At 36.6% G+C, this 17,139-nt stretch overlaps 1 protein-coding gene across 1 annotated transcript; it reads right to left on the bottom strand.

Annotated features, from left to right (window-relative positions):
* Positions 1 to 4,475: 4,475 nt before the first annotated feature.
* LOC123872544 (putative inorganic phosphate cotransporter) lies at positions 4,476 to 16,069 on the bottom strand. Its single transcript, XM_045916871.1, has 11 exons — positions 15,845 to 16,069; positions 15,175 to 15,314; positions 13,035 to 13,214; positions 12,084 to 12,222; positions 11,076 to 11,290; positions 10,235 to 10,384; positions 9,473 to 9,617; positions 8,830 to 8,954; positions 8,277 to 8,399; positions 4,970 to 5,111; positions 4,476 to 4,629 (listed from the first exon to the last, which is right to left on the bottom strand). The coding sequence occupies exons 1-11, from the start codon at positions 15,906 to 15,908 to the stop codon at positions 4,550 to 4,552; spliced, it is 1,503 nt and encodes a 500-aa protein (XP_045772827.1). The 5' UTR covers positions 15,909 to 16,069; the 3' UTR covers positions 4,476 to 4,549.
* Between the last annotated feature and the right edge of the window lie 1,070 nt (positions 16,070 to 17,139).

Here is a 17,139-nt window from a genome sequence, read left to right as displayed (position 1 = left end):
GGATTATTCCTAGCTATTATTATTATTAAAGACGTGAAAGACACTAATTATCCACTCTATAGGTACAATAAGCTGTACATGAATACAAAAGGGAACCACACATCGCTGTCACAGTCACAAAAGCCCAACAATATCTGCTGGTGCACACGAAATCCTCTTATGCAATGTGTGAAATTTTGATCGAGTTAAATACGCCGCCGAGACCGCATTGCCGAGGAGACTGTCTCAAATAATAACTTGTACATACAGGGAAATATAAAGCTATGACGAGACAGTGCTGACTTAAATATATAGCTTGTATATACAGGAGAATATATAAAGCTTGTATATACAGGGTGTAACCAGAACGTTAGCAAAACTTGGCGTTACTACCTTAACACAATCCAATGCCAATAACCATTTGCCTTATCTTGTAGTTTTAGTGATTTAGTATGAAAAATACTAAATTTCAATTTCCCACCTATAACGTGGCATTGACTTCGAGTGACCTATTTACGGAACGTTCGTTGACCTCTAGCGTCAATCAGATGTTTTATTTGCAATATATTGTGAACCTTTAAAAAATACTGAGTACGGGTCTCCTCTTAGAATGAGAAGAGCTTCGGTAAATTCGACTGAACTGATTTTCTTGGATTATAGCTAAGAACACTCTCGATCAAGCCACCTTTCAAACAAAAAAAAAACTAAATTAAAATCGGTTCATTAGTTTAGGAGCTACGATGTCCCAAACAGATACACAGATACACACGTCGAACTTATAACACCCCTCTTTTTGATAAAACGAATTATTTTACAGTCAGATCTACGTTATTACCGTTATTCACGTAAGCGTCGTATCACATTCGTATTTCTTCAAATTGGTCGTCATAAACGGGAGATAGCACGGGCTGATTTCCCGTAAATGGTTTTTTGTGTTACACCCCCTTTATAGCCATCCCCTTCACGTCACAACATACTACGGTTTAATGGCGCGATCTTTCTCAATCTTAATAAATTCTGGGAGCAAAATAAACACATTTTATGGCGCGTGTAAAAATGAAATGAAGTGGGGCAATTTGAAATAATATTGAAGATTGAGATTGTTCGTACATTTAAATACTAGCTTATTGCCGCGATGTCGTCCGCGTGGACTACACAAACTTCAAACCCGTATTTTTGGAAAATTCAACCCCTAAGGGCGTAACCCTTAGGGGTTAGATAGATAGATAGAAGTCTTTATTGCAAAAACATGTAAACGAACAACACAGAAGTAAGAAAATAGAAAAAACAATTGTGCGCAAAGGCGGCCTTATTGCTTAGAGCAAATCTCTACCAGGCAACCTTTGCTGAAAGAAGCTAGTGTTGGATAGTACCAAGTCGCAAAGAATTATTCTGAATTACTTATATAAGTACATAATCAAAAATCCTTTCTACGTCATATCTGCATGCCGAATTTCAGCTCGACCAGTTCAGTAATTTGAACTGTGCGTTAGTAGATCAGTCAGTCAGCTTTTCCTTTTAGATATTTCGATTTACACTTATATTTCCAAGGTACGGAACCCTCGCACTTGGCAGGTTTTTGTTTAGGTACTGCAGCGTTGCTATCATATAATTACAAGCTAGGACCGTAGCTCACGGAACCAAACACCAGGCGTCCTATTCAGCTCGCGACATAACTCAGAGCTCGGCAGCAGTTTCCATTAGGTCATTTCCTGAAACCCGTTGATTTGATGGACACTAATTCACAGGAATATGCAACGTTGGAATAACGAACTATGTATGCGAGCTGCTTTCAGTAAACAAAGTGTAGCTATCATACAGTTAGGCAACAAATGAACTGTGTATACTAAAGATTTACGCAATTGAATATCACTTGCTTTATTAGGGACGGTAAATATCGTGAGGAAACCTGCATTTGAATGACCTACCTGAGAATCCTCCATGATATTTTTAAAGGTGTGTGAATTCTGATAATGCACACTTGGCTAGTGGCATTATGGCCTAAACCTTTTTCATTCTGAGAGGAATCGGTACTCAGTATCGCTACCCAATATTCAGACCTAGCTTGGTCATGCGAGCCAAGAAATATACCTACGCACGCCTCTAGGACGGCTCTAGCATGATATTTATCTTTCAACTGTCTTTCGTAAGAGATATAAGAGTACGCGATAGAAAGAGAGGCAGTTGTTCAGCTAAATTGTACTTTAATGCGTCGTAACAAGAGTCACTACTTATTATATTATTAGTCTTATGTACGTGGAAGCTACTGTGAAGTATCATGCCTCACTGTATGATAACTAAACTGCGATTGCTCCCTGATTGGCGCGGCGCTGTATAATGCTGACCAATCACTGAATCGTGGCGGTTTCGTAATAACACATGAATTTTGATATCATTATTCTAATAACATTTGGTACCTATTTAAAATACAAATTAATGCGATATTGTGGCTAATTCTGTTGAACACAAATTTAAGGCCGATTCACACCAAGCACGTACACGTGACACGTGCGTAGTGACGCCCGTAAACCCCTAACACACCAGGTTACGTATACGTCCACGCTTTACGCAAGCGGTGTGCCATGTTTCATACAGTTCCATACATTACAAGTTACAAGCAATGGAACGCGCTACGTCTACGCTTACGCAGCCTGTGTGAACGAGCTGTTAATCTACACTGACGGGTCTTAAACTAGTACTGTCCTTTTCCGCGAAGAGAAATTCACAGTCATACGGGAGAATTATTATAAAAAAAATACTATCAAATTATAGTTTTAGAGATCGAAGACATCAGAATTACCATTCAGCAGAACCACATTAAATAGATTTTGCGACAATGAGTAAAGTCAGGACTTTGCTTTTTATTGTGAGGTATCCTAGTATTTCTAACAAAATCCTACGACCCTTTACTGAATGTATGAACTGTACCAATCTCAAGGGCCTCTCAATACATTGACCTCTGAGTTCGTTGAGAGCTCGGCGCAAATAAATAACCTCCTGTCATATACTTAAAAGCCCTAACTAAGCACCAGATTAGGTTTAGATTCCCCAGCCTTAGTAAAATAACAATACCAAAATCTTGGATTAGAATTTATTACTAGCTCTTAGGGGATACCGTTGTTTTCGACTTGATAATTTATTTTTAGGGTATCGTACATCAAAATGGAAAACGGAATCAATAACATTGGGTTATTCAAGGGGCGGACCAACAAATTCCTGAACGCATTGGCGTAGTACCACTAGCGCTGCAAATGTTCAAGGGCGGCGGCAATCACTTAACATCAGGTGACTCGGATGGAAGACCCTACAAGAGACCTATATACAGCTATGGACGTCTGCCATGTAATTTTATTCATACAAACCCCCGTCTAATATGTTTGTTAAGATGGGGCTTTTACAAAACCTATTTGCTGAAATTGAAATGATTTTCAGAAGTCTGACGATGGATCAGGATCTTGAAATTTATAATGCTCAGTAGTACCCCGGAGTAAGGTAGTTGGTGATGTGACCCCTGTGGCTCGTTGAGCACGTAAAGCAATCGCTTCTACGGCTGATCTCCCTCTGGTCGTGTCAGATTTCCGTCCCAGCCTGATGGGACGGAAATATCCTGATATGAGAGTGAGGGAACAAAAAGTGTACTTACCTGTGTTAACGTACACTCTAGTGCACTATACCAATTATATTTGCCCTGCCATTATTTATTGGCCTTATCCATGGATATAATTATTAGATAGTTTAGATAAGTATTATTAGATACATCTTGAATACGGAACCCCCACATAAGACGTAGTTGCGGTCTTAAAACTTGAAACGGATAGGTACTTAATATATACTTATCTATACTCATAAAATATTAGGTTTCACTCCCAATTATTCTATGTAATAAGTTCAGGGACCTTGGCTCGGAGAAAGATGCCAATTTACTTGAAATTGTAACTGAGACGTTTTCATTTGGTTGTTTTGTTGGAAACAATGGACCAAAATACCGTTTACAAATTTAAGAGTATCTAGGATTTGAATTCGTTAATCATGATTCATGAGTAGGCCCCGTTCACAGAATTTCAAAAAATACCCCAGTACGGAACCCTCGGTACACGAGTCTGACTCACACTGGGCCAGTTGTTTTAATGGATCAGTCATCACACAATCACACTAATATTTTTTCATAATATAAGATATTTTCATAATAGAATTTTCATAATAGAGATAATTCATCTCCAGCACACTACTGAGTACAAGCACGTACAAGTCTCCACTCAGAAGAGAAGGTTTTAGGCTATACTAAGTTCGCCACGCTGGTCAACTCCGGGTTTGCAGACTTCACACACCTTTCATAATCATAATCATTTGAGAACATCATGAAGAACTTTCAGGCTTTCCTGAAGTGTTTCCTTCATTCTTAAACCAAAATGATATGTAATTGCTACCCAAACACATAATTCCGAAAATCTAGAGAGATAGGATAGGAAAATAAGTAAATAAATAATAAACCATACATTATTATATACATTTAATTTTAGAATACAACTTAACACTAACAGAAAACTTAACTAATGCTAAAGTAAATTATTTACACAACAGTATCTGCTTCAAAACATCGATTCTTTATCTTGGTTTCACTTAATTCTTCGAGTTCCAAGTTAGTGGCATCTGTACAGACAAAATGATTGTAAAAATATCTATATCGAAGATCGTTTGACCTAGGTGCATAATAAAGGTCCCAATGTACAGATACAAGTTAGTCCTTGACTGCAATCTCACCTGGTGGTAATGTGGTCTAAGATGGAAGTGGGCTAACTTTGAAGGAGTATGGCAAACCATACCCTTTTGGTTTCTACACGGCATCGTACTGGAACGCTAAATCGCTTACTGGCACGGCTTAGCCGGTAGGGTGGTAACTAGCCACGACCGAAGCCTCCAACCATACCAGACCAGAGAAATATATATAAAATATAAAAATGAAATAGATTTTAGATTTAAATTTAAATACCATTGCTATATCCAAACTTCTGCTTGATAGTCCCATCCCATGGTTGGCGGCTGCTACTCGCAAACATGGAGTACACGACGCAGCAGACTACACAGAATCCCGCCAACGACATGAACACCACGCGCCATCGGCTTAGATTTGTCTACAAGTAGGAAAATAGTCATTATTTAACCAATAGCTGGTAAACTCAAACTGAAACTCAAAGCATTTTTCAAAGTAGGTACTATTTTACTGCTTTAGATGGTCAGAATTTTTAGATTTGTAAGATGATAATATTATAGTGGTGATAATTAATTATGTACTAAACTAAACGCAGCTACGAGGGTTCCAATTAACGCGTCCAGCTAGGCGATTCACTAACTCAGTGTCTCAGTGTTGGTTGGTTTTATATTGCTGATTCACTGGGTGATATCAAAATATTGTTTCGTAGATAACCTTCAATGGATTAAAAAATGAACTCGGTGGCTATCATTCATTGTTAGATACTGAGTTAGCTAAACTTTAAATACCAAATGAATTTGTTTGTTGGTTTGTCCTTCAATCACATCACAACGGAGCAACGAATAGACGCAATTTTTTGCATAGATATTTTAAGTACCTACTTCATGAAATAGACTAGTTTTATCCCCAAAATCAAAAAAATAAACTAAAGAAAACTATTTAGTTCCAAGAGGTTTTTAAAAACCTAAATCTATCTATGTATTAGCCAAAATACTTTTCCCAAATTAAAAAGAGCTATTAAATACTTATAGTACCTACTACACTTGATGATCAAAATAAGGAATTCAAAAACTGTTAATCAAGTATTCATTTTAATTTTTATGATAGAGTCTTAAAAAATTTACTTCGCTATCATAAAAAGCTCGTTCTGTCAAGTGAAAAGTAAACTTTATACATTAAAAATACCTCTTAATGTGCTCTTAATTAATACTTAGAGGCTCCATTTGTAATGGAGGCTGTGAAAATTTTAGATTATTACTTAGTTGTTTAAAAGTATTATAGGTAAGTTTCACGGCCGTTTTACATTACTCCAGTAGACTTAGGTTGAAATCTATAGAGTGCACTTTGACTCTGCTCTAAGACACTATTAAAACGAGACAGTGTTATATCGCTGTCATAAATCTGTTTGGTTTTAACTGAAACCTAAGTCTGAGGAAAGTCAAAGCACACTCAATCTTATTCAAAGTTCACAACAGTTAGGGAACTTCTTACACAGACTGTGACGTCGAGGCACTGGCAGGCGTCAAACGTTAGTATTTTTGGCGCAGGTAGCCATAAAGAAGCCCTATTTTTCTTTGATTTTACGTCACCATAGCCTAATATTTGACATTTAGTCGATTTAAGATTAAACAGAGAGTTCCCTCATTCTAGTTCACACTAACTTAGTCAAAGATTACATCTCACTAACGTTGTCAATACTTTGATGAAATCCGAGTGTTGATATACTTAAACGTTTAAGTAAAACGGACATAATCACCTTGTATAACTGTATTGTATGTATAACTCAAGATAGGGCAGTAAACACGAATATATCTACAGTCAGCACTCCAAGCGGAATTTAGCGAAGTTAAGATTGGTAATAAGTACTAAATGTTTCAGTGAAAATAGATCTTTTTGGTTCATTTTACCGCAACGTTATTGTGTTAACGCTCAAATACATACAATGTGGGTGAGAATCTCTGAGAGTGAGATTTGTATCTGATGTAAATGCCCAGTTCCCATGCTAGGTGAATCATTTCTAGTTCTCTCTGTAATAAGACTTTCTCTACTGTACTGTAACTCTGTAATGAAATTTATCTAAATAATTATTTAATTATTTTTATAGGAAAACTCTGTGAAATTATTATTGTTAAAATATTTAATATACCTAGATTTTAGAACTTTTTATTTAAGAAAGTTATCCAGACCAGTAACTGGATAATTCAATGCTAGAATAAACTTGAATCAAGCGACTATACTGGAATAGTGTGAACCAGTCATTATGGGCAAAGAAAGGCCAATATAATTAAGTAACGGTTTCAAGGCCTTTAAAAAGTATTATTTAGACGTTAACAGGGCTCTCTCCGTCACTCGTTTCCACTCGTTTCATACAATCGTAGTTCCAATTTCATTTGAATATTAAGCAAGCAAAGTCCATGAAATTTTGCAGACATATTCTAGAAACTAATATCTGTGTCTGTGGTGTTTTGGATTTTTCTAAAAATATGCAGTTTTAAAATTACAGGGGCTCCAAGATTTGTATGAAAATTTTAAGACCGCGTAACTTTGAAACCGAATATTTTAACAGAAATCTGGAAAACCACAGACATAGATATTAGTTTCTAGAATATGTCTGCAAAATTTCATGGACTTAGGTTGCTTAATATTCAAATGAAATTGGAACTACGATTGTATGAAACAAGTGGAAACGAGTGACGGAGAGAGCCCTCTTAAACAATGTCTTAGTTGCTTGTTTTCTAATGAAACTGTAATTTTGAACTAATTTACGAAGTTGTTAGTTAAAATTTATTTGGTCGGTGACAGAATTACCATATCTAAGCGTATTGTAGCTATTGTAAATAAATTTGTAGAATTTCTCGGGAATTATTAAGTTTGTGTTTGTTATCTTTTCGCGGCTCTACCGCCCACTGAAATAATCTTGACGTTTGGCATTGAGATAGCTTGCATCCTGAATAGAAATAAAAATAGGAATATTTTTTTAGACGACTTTCAGACTTTCTTGAGGCGGAGCGCAGGACTCACAATACAGTTTTTGGTTTACCTGTTATGTAGATGACCAATTTTCTTGTAACTAAGAATATATTGTCATAAAAATTATATTGTTGTAAATACACTTACTAGGATACTTTTCATTTGTGAAATCAACGAGTTCCAACAGGAATTTTAAAAAAGCCTAGGTAAAACCACGCGGACGAAGTCGCGGGCATCAGCTAGTAAACTTAATATACAGGGTGTAACCCGATCGCTAGCAAAAACTTAGCGTTATTATATTACTACCTTAACACAATCCAATGCCAATAACCTTAATAAGTAAATTGCCTTATTTTGTAGTTTTAGTTTAGTTTGCGTGCAAAACTCGAGTCTAGGTCCCACCTAGGACGCGGCATTGACTCCTTGTGGCCTACTTACGCAATGTTCGTTGACCTTTAGCGTCAGTCAGATGTTTTATTGTGAACTTAAAAAAAAAAAAAAAAAAAAAAAGGTTTTTTTCGTAGTTTTTGCGTGGTATCTTATCAGTAATCATTATTGCTGTCACCTGTCTTCGTTTTTGCTAGCGTTCTGGTTACACCCTGTATTATGTACTCACAACGTCGTCTCCTATGACCAAACCAGACACCAACGGAACTAAGGCCCCTGTCACACTAGCGACCGCGCTGGTCATCACCATCAGGGTACCAGGGTAGTTTTGTGTCATGTCTTTATGATTTTCCTGTAATTGCATAAATAACTGATTAAGCAATGAAATAGTTGGTAGGTAGATGAATTTGGAACGCAAAAACTCGTTAAATCCAAGACTAGTCTGTCTGTCTGTGTGTATCATAAAAAATGTTACCCGCATTAAATTAGAAAACACGTCGGCCATCTTCGATTAAAAATTTGTACTTTAACACAATCATCTACTATTTTAAGGTTCCGTACCCGATGAGTGTCACCGGGCCAAGGATGCCAAATTATTTATTTACTAATACGCCTCCGCAGTCCGTCAGTCTGTCTGTCAGCGGGTTATATCTCATGAACAGTGTTAAGTAGTAAATACTTACGAGTCCGACTCGCATTTTATCGATTTATATTACAAAACAAAGCAAATTGGTTAGTGGTGTAAAGACGGCTTAAAAATTGATTAATTTTAATTTACTTACAAGGAATCCAGAAAATTGTAATCCGACCAGACCCAGGGTTCCAATTAAAACGATAACCCCCAAGTGATTCCAGTTGGAAACTAAACTGGGCAAAATCGTTAATCCTATTATTATCCCGCAACTTCCTGAAATTACAACAAATTCAATTAATACTAACATTCCTCCATCAAAATGTTTTCCAATTAAATTAAGGATTTATTCAATAAAAACCTCTTCTTTCTAATTGGTAATCGAAATTAATTAATCAACTTAGATTAAAAATATATATATAAGTAATTATCTATTTCGCATGGGAAAGCTTAAATGTTTAATTTCTAAATTCGCACTTATCTCTACTAGGTAATCCAAATATATAAAAGGAAATGGTTGACTGACTGACTGACTGACTGATTTATCAACGCACAGCTTAAACTACTGGACGGATCGGGTTGTTTGGTGTTGTCCGCTAAGAAATGATTTTTGAAATTTCAACGCCTAAGGTAGTAAAATAGGGGTTTGGAATTTGCGTAGTCCACGCGGACGAAGTCGCGGGCATCAGCTAGTACCTAAATAATAAAAAAATCAAAATGGCTGCCATGCAAATTCAACTGAGTCGTACTTAACCCGGTTTAATAGATCAAAATACAAAGCTGTTATTACGTACCTAAACCATTAATAATTTTCCTAAAGTATTTGACGTCAAACAAATAGTTAATGTAACCAAATCTGTAGATCAGTTCGACGGCGGGCGCTGTCATCGCGTGCACCATCCACATCGCAGCAAAAGGTAACGCTGCTTGCCAGCTGCACTAAAAAAAAAGAAACGTTCATTCAAATGACAGTAGTGGACAGTGGTCACGGTTAAACCTTGCAATCGCCAATAAAACACAAAGAGATTTGACGGTGCACTAACTGAGGGTTGTAGGTATTATTTTATTACTTACCTCCTTTGGTCAAAAGTTAACAAGGACATGTGCAAGTTACAACCCATTTTGCCTTTACTATGAATGGTTAAACTTTAACCGTGACCGTTACTATGAATAGGCATTTTCTAGGTGAGCGTACGAACTTATTTATAGGTGCATATAATAGCTATGTCATTGACAACAAATATGATTACTGTCCACTGTTGATCTTGGAGGGGATTTCACCGCGCTGTTGCGTAACCTGGATCATCTCATTATTATGGAAACAAACATGACCCTCTTCAGCTTGCTAATTCGTAGAGATATTGTCTTACTTCGGAACTCTTATTTGATTTCCTCGTTACGGATTTTGTTCCTCAGAAAGACACCCTACAAAGCCCAATGCTACTTTGAACTTGTGCAAAAGGGCAAGTGTCACAATCCACTTTCAGCGGCAAACGTCAATTATTTTCGTGTGGTTTTGGGATGCCGACGAATTGCAAAACCAAATAGAAACTTACAATTCTAATTGATAATTGCAGAGATTGCAAGAAGGCTGGTATTTCAAATAAGAAGAACACGAACAGCACGTTGGCGGCGGAGTGTGCGACGGCGAGCGCCCAAAATTGCTTCGTCTGCAGAATTCTTTGCCACGGCCTTTGAAGCTTTTTCTGCAATTAAAGTTAAATTTCATTATACTGGATCTTTGAATGTTTAAACTACCGTGATTGATTTCCATTATAAGTATAGATTGTTACGGCTATACTCACGTACCTACTATTTAGTCGATGCTAATTATAGATTAAAATCGGCCTAATCGACTGAATACGTGAAGCCGTAACCGACACTTATACTGGCTCTTTTGCTTTTTAACTCTATCTAATCAAGATTAGAAATATAAGACGTTATTGTGAACATCTATCGAGTTAAATAAAATCAAGCAAATAAGTCCTGCAACCTTGGAAAAATTGGTGTTATCACACTTATAGTATGAAGGCGAAAGTTTGTGTGTATGTGTGTTACTCTTTCACGAAAAACTACAGGACGGCTTTGGCTGTTTCGAACGGAGATAGATTATACCCTGTATTAACATTTTTATCCTGGAAAATTAAAGAGTTTCTACGAAATATTAAAAAAAAACCTTCGTACTATAAAACCTTCGTATAATAATAACTGTAAAATCTAAGAATCGGAATCTCGTTCTCTTTTCGGGCGTTGTTGGAAGGATCCGGGACCCCATGGCATTATTATATCTAGAAAATCCACTTATTTGATTATGTGTCAAGGGGTAACGACCCTCAATAAGGAATACGACGCCGAAAAAGAGACAAAACATAATACAAAATCTTTAAAAATCCTTACTTGTCTATACCCTGCTAAAGATTCTCTTATGAACTCTTTCTCAGTATCCCCTATAGCCTGGTGACGTTCTGGAGAGCTGGCCGTGAGGAGGCCCCATATCACTGCCATGGAGAGAGTCATCATGGCTTGAGAGTAGAACACCAGTTCCCAGGACAAACGAGATTCTGTGAGGAGTCCTGATATCGGCAAGGATATGATTGTGCCCAGGAGTATTGCTGGAAGGACAAGTGTAAATCAAAAAATTTTACCACCCCCGACAAGAGAAGTTTACAGTAACTAGAAAAGAGCTGATAACTTTCAAACGGCTGAACCAATTTTCTTGGATTATAGGTAAGAACACTCTCGATCAAACCACCTTTCAAACAAAAAAAAAAAAACTAGATTACAATCGGTTCATTAGTTCAGGAGCTACGATGCACAGACAGATACACAGATACACACGTCAAACTTATAACACCCCTCTTTTTGGGTCGGGGGTTAAAAATATCACTTTATGTTTAGACGACCTGCCTGGCGCAGTAGTGAGCACTGTGGTCTAATTAGTAAGAGGTCCCGGGTTCGATTCCTAGCATGTGGGGTATCATTGTTAAGAACTCATTGAGTTGAATGCGAATGTATTTTTTAATTTTTTTTTACCGTAAATATAAGGAATTGGAAGGGCATCAAAGTTGTCAGTTTTAGACCTTTTATGTGACGGGGGTTATCTTAAAAACTAAACTAGTTGAGAATAAAAAAAAATTAGCATATTATGCCCCATAATGTACTGTATTTAAAAATCATATATTAACAACAACGATTTATAAAATAGTTTGTAAGTAGTGACTAAAACAAACGAACGTTTTCTGGGGTTTTCTTTCACGGTTTATTGCTATTTATCTCGGAAAATAAATATTTCCTACATCCAAGATTTTCATAATAATGTACGGAACACTAAAAGAGCTAGTCCCGACTCGCACTTGGCTCGTTTTATTTATTTTTATAAGCCTTTTTATATTAGCAAGTTATTACCTCCTTGGATAATAAAACCGAAGATCTCCCTTTCGCCGGGTGGCAGCCAGTTTGAGATCAGCTTTAGATTGACAGGAGTCAGGCAAGCTTGAGTCATGCCCATCAGGAACTGCGCGTTGCACACGGCCACCCATCCACCCTGAACATAACCTCACATGAAAATTCTCAGCACATTAATGAAAACAAAACCTTAGAAAATAACAGCCAGAAACAAGTCGTAAATAAAACGGTCAAGTGCGAGTGGGAATCACACTTGACCGGTTTTATCCATACTCGCACAGAAATAACACTTTTTTTTTGTGATATAACCATAAATTCACAGTTTTTTCCTTTACTTGTGCTCTAGGACATTGCTATCTACCAAATTTCATGATTCTAGGTCAACGAGAAGAAGTAACCCATAGGTTTTGATTCCCATTGTCTTGATAGACACGACAGACAAACATACTACGAATTAGTGATCCTATAAAGGTTCCTTTTTCTGTTGAGAAACGGAACCCTGAAAATTAAAGAACACAACAGCTGTCCTACCTCAAAACAACGTAAAAAAAACAGATTTGAAAACAGCGCCATGTATTTGGATGTTGGTGTAGCCACCATTTTCATATTTTTTTTCAAAACAGCCAGTGTCACTTGGGTTGATGTAAGAACTCTAACGATACCCAATACATCCAAATCTGCTCATGCATTTGGAAGTTATGGCGGACTAAAGAAATTCACATACTTACGTACTTATATGAAATCCACACACACATGACACAGTTTATTCTGGCGCTTCTTCTGCTTGAGGTCTTCTGACTTTAGTGCTCAAGTATTAGAGGCACCGGGATAACCTAACCCGTAAGTATAACTGGTAATGTGTGGAACAGCTTTCAAATTTTTTTTTTCTTTCATTCAAATCTGAAAACATCAATTTCTTGGGCAGTCGTGTTAAAATAACTTGTTCGTTACCTTATTGACGATGGTAGGCATAGCAGCAGCTACACCCCCATTGATCAGAAGAACAGCCGTCAATATCAACTTGTCGACCACCTGCTTCAAGTACAGTTCCGCTGGAACCAGGATCAAGGCGTAGCCAAATAGGAATGAGGATAGAACTGTGCCTTGGATCCTCATGTCCCAATTATGGATCTAGAAATATAATAATACAATAACAAATCATCAAATTATTCAAATTAGACATAAAAGTTAAGCATTATATCCTCTTAGCGGTCCTTATTCAAATTAGTTAGGTATATATGTATATTATGTGCCATTAAAATTAACGCGCATGAATATGATATTCGTCTAAACCGAAAATCGCTCACCCGTTGCCTTTTTAGAAAAAAAAATGTTAGCGAATTTAGTTTGAGATACACTTTCCTATTGGCAACATATATTTTTGTTTAGCGGTGGCGGAATTTTATAATTTAATTTTGCGCGATTAAATTTGTTTTTTCCCGCGAAGGACGTGTTAAGTGCATCTACATTTTTGATTTGTTGCATTTTTAGTGCTTTGTCGCTGGTCCTGTCCATTAATTATGTAATAATGCAAACGTAGACAGACTTCACTGTTTTACTATTTTACTTTTAAGATAAGAAAATTAATGACTCAGAAAATTAATTATTAAATTAATAATAATCATTATCAGCCTATTGCCAGCCCACTACTGAGGATAGGTCTCCTCTCAGAATGAAAAAGGTTTATTAGGGCATAGTTCGCCACGCTAGTTAAGCGTGGATGGAAGCACACTTCATACAACTTAGAAAACATTAGAGAGAACATTCTGGCATGCAGGTTTCCGTCCGTCCATCCTGTCTGACTGTCTATCTGTCTGTATGTTAGAGAATCTAACCTAACAACTTACTTTTGCCGTAGGTACCTACTTTTAATTGAAGTATCAGTTTGCAACTTTGGTACCACGTATACTAATATTTTAAATGCGAAAGTGTTCCTGTCTGTCTGTTTGACTGCCTGCTAGCTTTTCACAACAAATCAGTTGGACCGATGAAAGGTACGTTACAGCTTGCATTCTGGGGACATAGACTACCTACTTTTTATTCTGGGAAATCAAAGAGTTCCTACGGGATATTCAAAAGTTTTAATCCATTAATCCATATAGACAAAGTCGCGGGCTTCATCTAGTCCGCTATATCTTAAGTTTGTAAAAAAATCTTAAACATTGCTGACGAAAATTGAAATTTCAGCCTAAAATCACAACAATAGCGGTCTACTCTTTGTTTGTGTTTGTCGAATAAACTTATTTTATGCGAAACAAAATGCCATCAATTGTTTGTTTGGTATCAGATGTCTAGACACGAGATTTGTGTTATCTGAAACGAGCCGTCTGAAAAGAGGTTTAGGTGTTAAATGTTCCAAATTTTTAACCGGGTCTACTTAGTAATCTAAAGCTAAATGTACCTACATTGTTACACAGAACTGCGAGAAATCGTGAACGTGCACCTTAATTTGGTCGACATCCAATCTAACCAACGCGAACGTAGGTACCTATTATATCGTATTCTGTGGCAACGTTTATGCTCTACGTTTCTGTTAGAAACCGTTAAGGTCTGGAAAGGTCAACAAAACGGGACGAGAACAGGTATTTTCAAAAATGCTATACCTAGTCTGTTTCGCTTCGCTGCCTTCTCCGTATCGTGCGATAGAGTTGCACACCTTAATCTAGGCTCGTACGATTTATTTCTTTAGTATTTTAGTTACGTTAAATTTAAAAAATAAAAAACTGTTCAAAAATAAGGATATTTAGACGCTACTTACTTTAAACATAAGCAATATTTTCTTTAAAATTAAACTGTACGAGCATAGTGCTTCATTATATCTGCAACATTTCAAAAAATTATGAAAATTGGATTTCATTTACGGGGAGACAAACGTTATCGCTTTTCGAATGATTACAACTAGACGATTATCTTCGGCCGTGGTTCCTACCAAGTACCTATAACTTAAATATCTCCGAAGCAAGTTTGCTACTTTAATTTATCAAGGTCAATAGCGCTAATATTTCACGGGTGGTTTTTTACGGAGAGTGAATTTTCGAAAAAGGATATTCGCTTTCCGTAATGAAGCTTACAGTATTTAGTGCTTTGTTACCGGTACGTAAGTGTCATTTTTGCGTGTGTAATCAGCGATCGCCAGCACACCGATGCCATTGCTGCCTCTCAGCATCCCCAGCACTAGGGAGCAGACAAACATGTACAGCATTTGCAAGTGCCGCACCCCCAGCTTGAACTCTGCGAAAATAAGTAAAAAACCGGTCCACAAGTTTCAAGTACTTAGGTTAAGGACTCGAAAAAATTAAGAATAAATAAAAATAAAAATAAGTAAAAATAAATTAAATGAATCCCTAATTCAATATTATGGTTTCGGGTCAACGTTCTACACCAAATACCAAAATTTCAGGTTTGTAATTCATTTAGTCTACGAAGTAGAGACCAGTGATACGCGGACAAACAGACAGATAGAAAGGCAAACAAACAGACAGATAGAAAGGCAGACAAATATACAGACAGACAGATAACAATGTGACATTAATAGGGCTCTGTTTTTGCCCTTTGAGTACGGAACCCTAAAAACACAGTCGTCATATTAAATTTTTGCCAAAAAATTGCCAGTCTTGTAGTAATTTGTCTCCCTAAATCCGTTGGATTTAAGCTATCTCTACAGGTACCAAATTGTCAAAATCATTTAAACGGATGGAGCTTATAAGGTTATCTATGCAACAGACAGACACGCTTTACAAGGTTAAATTTTCAAAACTTACTTGTTTTTGTGAGTACTCCATCGTAACTGTCCTCAAACTTATGTCTTATAAATTCCACGTCCATTTTGCCGTTAAAAAATGTACCTTCATTTTATATCAAAACTTTTTCTTTCTTATTGTATCAATTATTTATTTTCAAACAAATCTTTTGTTCTGAGATTGTGCAGAAACCAAAAATGGCGTCTTTAGACAAAACATCTAATGAATTTAATTAACGCTATCATAGTCATACAATTTCAGTATATTATTTGCTCACGCTTGAGTACATTATACATAATTACTGAATAAATATGATATTATTCTGAGAATTTATCTTTTTTGTAGCGATGTTGAACTCTAGGTTAATAGAAAGACGGCTTGCGTTTTAAGTTTCCAATGTCATGAACAACTACTATAGTTATTGTAATCTTGAGAAGAGTTTTGAAGTACAGTCAACAAAGACGCATCTGACGTTTAAACTAATATTACAAATGGGAAAGTCTGTCTGTTTGTTGTTACCGTGACAGAATAACAAAAAGGTAGAGCTGGTTGGAGAGAGCTATGGAAGGTAGGTTCTTTCTAAGGCATAGCCATCTGCTGTTTATGGCTATGCAGGTAGGTAGGTTTTTTCTACAGCTTAAGGACATCAATGTATACTTAAGCATCAATTAAATCGAAAGTTTGTATGAAAGTCGAATCAATGGAAGCTGTATGGAATTCGGTAATAGTGGTAAGAAAAGTAGCTCTTATGGTGAAACTGAGTGCGTAAGATCAGGATTTCTCAATCTCATGGGACATTAGAAATTGTACGCGGACAAAGTCGCGGACAATTGCTAGTTACAGACAAAATAACAGACGTCATGCCTGAATCAACGTGCGATAATAGTATTGTGTTCATTTATTTACATTTGGAGGAAATTTTATGATAGCACACCTCATAAAAGTTGAAATAGTGGCTCCACGAAAAGGAAAAAACCGATCAAGTAAGTGCGAGTCGCGCCTCGCCCTTTCAGGGTTCCGTAGTACGGAATTCGTACATAATTATGAACATCATATTTTGGGTGTATGAATATTAATTCGCTTCCCATTTAGAATATTGCAATGAACTGTGAAAGGAAAATTCCAAAAAATGTTTGTTTGTTTTTGTGACAGCTTACAAACTGTTTTATAAATCGTTGTTTTCAGTATTTGTTGTTTATATACAGTATATGGTACATAATATACCAAAATTTCATATTTCTAACACCTTTAGTTTTTGAGATAGCCTCCGTCACAAAAATAGTCTAAAACTTGACGGACTTTTGGCGGCCCCCATT

Source organism: Maniola jurtina, chromosome 15, assembly GCF_905333055.1.
Source record: "Maniola jurtina chromosome 15, ilManJurt1.1, whole genome shotgun sequence".
Lineage (NCBI taxonomy): Eukaryota > Metazoa > Arthropoda > Insecta > Lepidoptera > Nymphalidae > Maniola > Maniola jurtina.
This window is presented reverse-complemented; position numbering and strand designations above follow the sequence as displayed.

Excerpts from the sequence above, each read along its gene's own strand:
- LOC123872544 (XM_045916871.1), bottom strand. The coding sequence starts at position 15,908 with ATGGACGTGGAATTTATAAGACATAAGTTTGAGGACAGTTACGATGGA. Across the intron at positions 15,315-15,844 it reads TGGAGTACTCACAAAAACAA|AGTTCAAGCTGGGGGTGCGG; the intron begins GTAAGTTTTGAA and ends TTATTTTCGCAG. Across the intron at positions 10,385-11,075 it reads CTTTAGCAGGGTATAGACAA|AAAAAGCTTCAAAGGCCGTG; the intron begins GTAAGGATTTTT and ends CTTTAATTGCAG.